This window comes from Prinia subflava, chromosome 15 (genome assembly GCF_021018805.1).
Source record: "Prinia subflava isolate CZ2003 ecotype Zambia chromosome 15, Cam_Psub_1.2, whole genome shotgun sequence".
Taxonomy (NCBI): Eukaryota; Metazoa; Chordata; class Aves; order Passeriformes; family Cisticolidae; genus Prinia; species Prinia subflava.
The window spans coordinates 342,255-348,460 of NC_086261.1; the positions used below are offsets into that span (position 1 = coordinate 342,255).

Here is a 6,206-nt window from a genome sequence, read left to right on the forward strand (position 1 = left end):
TGGGGCTGTTGGGGGGCATGATTTGGGGCAGCACCCACTGGGGGCCCTTCCTGGGGGGTCCCTGCTAGCAGGGGTGCCTATGGGGACACCCAATGCCTGTGCACATGGCTCCAGCCATCATGGTGAGATCCCTGTGTTGATAGCCAGCTCAGGGAGTTTGGGGGTAATTCATGGGTCTGGGCACCTCACGGCATCATGTGGCTCTGTGGGGTTCAGGGATAGCACGGCCACGGGTGTGCCTCACGTGGCACACGGAGCTGGTGGCTGGCAGCTGGGCCAGCAGCACCCAGAGCTGCCGGGATCACAGGTACTGAAGCACTGGCTGTGCTGGGCAGGCAGGACTGCCCAGAGAGGTCCCAGGCAGGGTCATGCTGGCAGCCACAGGAGGTGGGATGGTCGCCGAAAGGGGGTCACAGCCCTCACTCCAGCCTGCAGGCCCGCAGCTCTGGGCAGTGCTGGGGTTCTTGCATTTGCAGGCAGCACAAGGCTCCTGTCAGCCCCTTGGTGCCCCCTCAGGCAGGGCTGTCTGGGGGCAGCAGGGAACACACAGACGCCTCACACCATGTCCTTGTTCATGCTCTGGCTGGATCCCAAACCTGTGGGACCTGTCACCCTCCAGCCCTGCCAGCACTCTCGTGTCCCCAGGCTGGGGACACTGGAGCGGCACAGCAGGGAGGTGGCTGGGCTGTGGCCAGGGATGAGCGGGCGGTGCCTTTGTTTGGGGCCTTCCCTGGGCCAGTGCCACATGGCCGCTCTTGTCCTTTCCTCGCGGGGGACTGGCCTGGCCTCGTCCTGCCAGCGCTGCGGTCACTGGGCGGCTCCAACCGCGGGGCCAGGGCGAGGACAGCCGGGGGGCAGCCAGGGTGGCGGCCAGGCAGCCCCTGAGCAGCGCTGGTGGCCGCAGGGCTGCTGGCAGCACGGGCTGGGCGGTGGGAGCAGGGACGCGCAGGGCCCGGGCCACTGCTGCTCCCCCCGCGGCGGTCCCGCGGCTCCTGCTCTGGTTAATGTTAAAGCCAGGCAGACGTCAACAACTGCCGCAGCTCCTCCAGCCCCTCTGCTGGGGGCTGCCAGCTCCAGGGCTGTTTTTCCTCCTGGAGCAGGCTCTGCCCGTCCCATGTGGCTAAAAAAAGCCATCGGCTTGGCCGGGACAGCAGGACAACAAATTCCCAGCCCGAGCAGCCTCCTGGCAACCCTGGCACACTCCATGCACCTTCTCGGGGTGCCCCTGGTGTGCATCACCCCCGTGGTCGTCGTCATCGTCCTTCTCGTCCTCGTCATCCCCCTCCTCCTCCCCACGCGGGGGCCAGGCGAGGTGAAGGTCCCCGGTGAAACAGTGGCAGTTGTCCTTGTCCTGCTGGATCCAGCTGCCGAGTCACGCGCCAGCCATCAGCAGGGACAGCGGCTGCCATGTAGGGTCAGGCTATGCCTGTGTGTCCCCGATCCCACTGTACCCACCCAGTCTCACACGGGGTTTTGCAGTCGGGTTTGCTGCCAGTTCTATGAGGGCTTCTACAGCTGGGTTTGATCCTCAGGATGTCTGATATCGGTTCCACGAGGGGTTTTGCAAATGGGTCTGGTCCTGGGGGGTGGGGGCATTCCCAGTTCCACGAGGGATTTTAAACCTGTGTCTGACCCCCAGGTTTCATTCCTGGTCCCATGCAGGGTTTTGCAGCTAGGTCTGGTCCCAGGGGGATTTGTTCTCTGTTCCACGAGGGGATTTCCACAACCGGACCAGGTTCTGGGGGAGTTTGGTCCATGATCCCCGTGGGGTTTGGCAACTGAGTCAGATTCCATGGGGGTTTGGTCCAGAACCCACGCAGGGTTTTACAGTTAGATCTGGTCCTGGGCCAAATCGGGCCCGGTCCCCATTCCACACGCATTTTAACAGAGAGTTTGACCCCGAGTGGGCTTGGTCCTGGTTCCACGTCGGGTTTGGCCGCTGGTCCTTAACCCCGATGTACCCAGGGATGCAACATCCCTTTGTTGGGAATGGGGACCGCTGCGGATCGCGGATGTGCTGTGCTCTGCCACTGGGGCGGGGCGCGGCGACGACCCCAGCCCCACGGCGAGACCCTGTGCGGGCCCCTCCGCAGCTCTGGCGGGGCCCCACGAGGGGAGCCGGGGCTGTCCCGCCCCGGGGCGGGGAGAACCGCGCCCCCGTGTCCGCCCGTCGCGTCCGCCCACGCCATGGCCGCCCGCTGCCTCCGCGCTGCCCCGGCGCTGCGCCGCCTGCCCCGCTGCCCGCTCCCCGCCGCCGGCGAGCAGCAGCGCCGGCACTGTGAGTGGGGACACCTCGGGGGATGTGGGGGAGTCCTTTGTGTTCTCGGGGCTGTGCGCGCCTCGGGCGGGCTGCGCTCAGACCCACGGGGGGGCGGCTCGGATTCTTTTGGGGGGCGGTGTCTGAAATCGTGTCCGGACTCACGCTTACTGACGGTCCGCGGGGCTTTGCGGACCCGCGCCGGACTTTGTAGCTAGGTCTGGTCCTGGGGAATTTGGTCGCGGTTCTACGAGGCGTTTCACAGATGAGTTTGGTCCCAGGGGAGTTTGGTCCCGGTTCCACGTGGCATTTTGCACCTCAGCTCGTACCTGATCTGAGCCTGGTGGGGAGGATTCGTTCAAGGTCCCGGACCAACGCGGGATTTTGACCCCAGGAGGGTTCACTCCTGGTCCCGGTGCTGCTCAGAGTTTTGTTGCCTGCCCATGCTCAGGTCCCACTCGGGGGGTCACCTCTGCTCTCGGTACCACGTGGGGTTTTACAGCCTGATCCACAGACAGGTTTGGCACCCAGAGGGGTTTAGTCCTGGTCCAGGATCCACACAGGGATTTGCACCTCGGTTTGTGCCCGAGTCTGGCCCCAGGGGACTGCACCTGCTCCTGCTTCTGGTCCCGTTCTTGATCTCACTGGGGCGTTACAGCGGATGCCGCTGTGACAGGAATGTGTCCTGTCCCTGTCCCCCTCACGCGACGGGTCTTGCACTCTGACCCCACTCCAGCAGCGTTGGCTCCTAACTGGCCCAGACCCCAGTGGGGCTTTCTCTGACCTGTCCCTGTCCCTCAGCCAGGGTGGCACCCACACCTGGCTGGACGGAGCTGTGTGGTCCCCACAGGATGCCCTGGCCCCACACAAAGGTGTGGTGGGGCTGTGGGACAGGGGTGCACTCCTAACACCCCCACCACTGCTCTCCAGATGCCGACAAGCGGATCAAGGTGGCAAACCCAGTGGTGGAGATGGACGGGGATGAGATGACACGAATCATCTGGGCCTTCATTAAGGAGAAGGTGATGGGGTCCTGCCCAGGGATGGGCGGGTGTGCCACAAGCAGAGCTTGGGGAGTTGTGGGGGAATGCATGATCCCTGTGCTGCCCTCTGTCTGTCCCCCCCGCCTCTATCCCTCTGTCTGCAGGAAGCAGGTCGTAAAATCGGCACAACTACCAGAACGACCTTTAAGTGAGGCGGTCGCGGGCAGCAGGGGCTGTCTCACGCTGGGAGGCCTGTTCAGGGCAGAGGGGATGATCCAGGCCAGCAGAACCACCTTGGCCGGGGCGACCATCCTGGGCAGGCAGCCAGGCTGGGCCGGGATGGGTGCCAGGGCTGCTGCTGCTCCCCAGGCACCTCGCACTGTCCCCCCATTCTGACGCTCTCCTGGCCCCCCAGCTCATCCTGCCCAACGTGGATGTCCAGCTAAAATACTTCGACCTGGGGCTGCCACACCGGGACAAGACGGATGACCAGGTCACCATTGACTCAGCTCTGGCCACCCAGAAGTACAGCGTGGCTGTCAAGTGTGCCACCATCACGCCTGATGAAGCCAGGGTGGAAGGTGGGCAGGGGCAAGGGGCTGAGCTCCCATCCCGGTGTGGGGGTGCTGAGCCTCCTGTCTATGCACAGCCCCCTGGGGTCAGCAGTGCCCTCCTTCTGCCAGCTCAGGTTCCTGGTGGGTCAAGGGCTGCACCCATGGGGACCCCATGGCCCTGGGACTGGGGACACACTGACCTCTGCCCTGTGCCAGTCAGGATTTCATGCTGGCTGCCCTCCCCTTGCAGCAGGGTCTGGCAGCAGCCTGTGGAGCTGGGTGCTAGCAGGAACCATGTGCTTCAGGGGTCCCAGGGGGTTATTCGGGGGTCCCGGAGGGTCATTCAGGAGCCCCATCTGCTTGCCCCACAGAGTTCAAGCTGAAGAAGATGTGGAAGAGCCCCAATGGCACCATCCGAAACATCCTGGGGGGCACGGTGTTCCGGGAGCCCATCATCTGCAAGAACATTCCTCGTCTGGTGCCCGGCTGGACCAAGCCCATCACCATTGGGCGCCATGCCCACGGTGACCAGGTGAGCCAGCGCGGGGCCGCAGCGCGTGCCTGGCCAGCAGCTCCCTCAGCCCCTGCCTGACGCCCTGCCTGCCCCCCACAGTACAAAGCCACCGACTTTGTGGTGACCAAGTCCGGGACATTCAAGCTGGTCTTCACGCCGAAGGACGGCAGCGGCGCCAAGGAGTGGGAGGTGTTCAACTTCCCCGGCGGCGGTGTGGGCATGGGCATGTACAACACGGACGAGGTACTGGTGGGCTCAAGGCAGGGCAGCGTGCCCTGCCATGCTGGGGAGATGCCAGGCTGAGGGCAGGGTCCCACCAGGTGCGCTTCCCTTGCAGTCCATCTCTGGCTTTGCGCACAGCTGCTTCCAGTACGCCATCCAGAAGAAGTGGCCGCTCTACCTGAGCACTAAGAACACCATCCTCAAGGCCTATGACGGGCGCTTCAAGGACATCTTCCAGGAGATCTTTGATAAGTATGGACCTGGGGGGTCTGGGCTGTTGAGGGGGCTCTCCTGGGGGCGCTGGCAGTGACACCCGCATGGGGTGAGCGTGGCTGACCCCTGGCCCGGGCTCCCAGGCACTACAAGACGGAGTTTGACAAGCTGAAGATCTGGTACGAGCACCGGCTCATCGACGACATGGTTGCCCAGATGCTGAAATCCTCCGGCGGCTTTGTCTGGGCCTGCAAGAACTACGACGGGGATGTCCAGTCAGACATCCTGGCCCAAGGTGGAGCAGGGTAGGGTGTGGTGGACTCTGCATCAGCACCCTGGGAGCTGTGCTGACCCCTGTCCCACCGCAGGGTTCGGCTCCCTGGGGCTGATGACCTCTGTCCTGGTGTGTCCGGATGGGAAGACCATTGAGGCCGAGGCCGCCCACGGCACTGTCACCCGCCACTACCGGGAGCACCAGAAGGTGGGCATGCTCTGCCGGTGGGCAGAGCCCGTGAACCGCCTGTGCCGGTTGCCCGTGGCACGGTGTCCACACCAGACAGCTGACCGCTCTCTCTGCACAGGGACGACCCACCAGCACCAACCCCATCGCCAGCATCTTCGCCTGGACACGTGGCCTGGAGCACCGGGGCAAGCTGGACAGTAACCCTGACCTCATCAAGTGAGCAGGGTGGGCTGGGGACCCCCGGGTGAGGGACCCTGCCAGCGGCTGCTGTGGTGGCAGGGCCTGTGGCACCAGCTGTGCTGGAGCTGCAGTGCTGCCGTCCCCAGGTTTGCGCAGACACTGGAGAAGGTTTGTGTGGACACGGTGGAGAGCGGGACTATGACGAAGGACCTTGCTGGCTGCATCCACGGCCTTGCCAAGTATGGGTGGTTCTCAGGGCAGAGCTGGGGGGCAGCCACTCGCACTGGGGCAACGCAGCTGCACGGGTGACATGACCCTGTAGGGCGGCCACAAGAACAGCACAGTGACCACAAGGATGGGCTGGGCCTGCAGGGCAGCCACAAGGGTAGGAAAGTGACCAGGGGCTGGCTGGCACAGTGGCCACAGGTGGCTACTGGCCTCTCTGGACAGTCCCCAGGGACTCAGGGTGGCTATTCCCAACAGATTGGGTTGGGCAGGGGCCACATCCCAGACCCAGGGCTGTGGTGCCTGTGGGAGGAGGTGGGCAGGGACCACCACCAATCCCTTTCTGTCTCCCCAGTGTGAAGCTGAATGAGCACTTTGTGAACACTACCGACTTCCTGGATGCCATCAAGAACAACCTCGACAAGGCTCTGGGCAAGAAATAGGGGACAGCCTCCCCATCTCTGGGATGGATGGGGCTGGGAAGGGCCCCAGCTGCCCAGCACAGCTCAGGAACAGTTGAAACAGTTGAATAATTTTTCTAAAATTTTCTTAGTGTTTTTAAGGCCTTTGTAGCAAGGGAGTGTAGGGGTGGGGG

At 63.8% G+C, this 6,206-nt stretch overlaps 1 protein-coding gene across 1 annotated transcript; it reads left to right on the forward strand.

Moving 5' to 3' along the window:
• The first annotated feature begins 2,124 nt into the window (after positions 1–2,124).
• On the forward strand, positions 2,125–6,159 carry IDH2 (isocitrate dehydrogenase (NADP(+)) 2). Its single transcript, XM_063412889.1, has 11 exons — positions 2,125–2,278; positions 3,188–3,279; positions 3,656–3,821; positions 4,166–4,326; positions 4,408–4,551; positions 4,646–4,782; positions 4,887–5,038; positions 5,112–5,224; positions 5,325–5,422; positions 5,533–5,625; positions 5,967–6,159. The coding sequence occupies exons 1-11, from the start codon at positions 2,188–2,190 to the stop codon at positions 6,052–6,054; spliced, it is 1,335 nt and encodes a 444-aa protein (XP_063268959.1). The 5' UTR covers positions 2,125–2,187; the 3' UTR covers positions 6,055–6,159.
• The last annotated feature ends 47 nt before the right edge of the window (positions 6,160–6,206 follow it).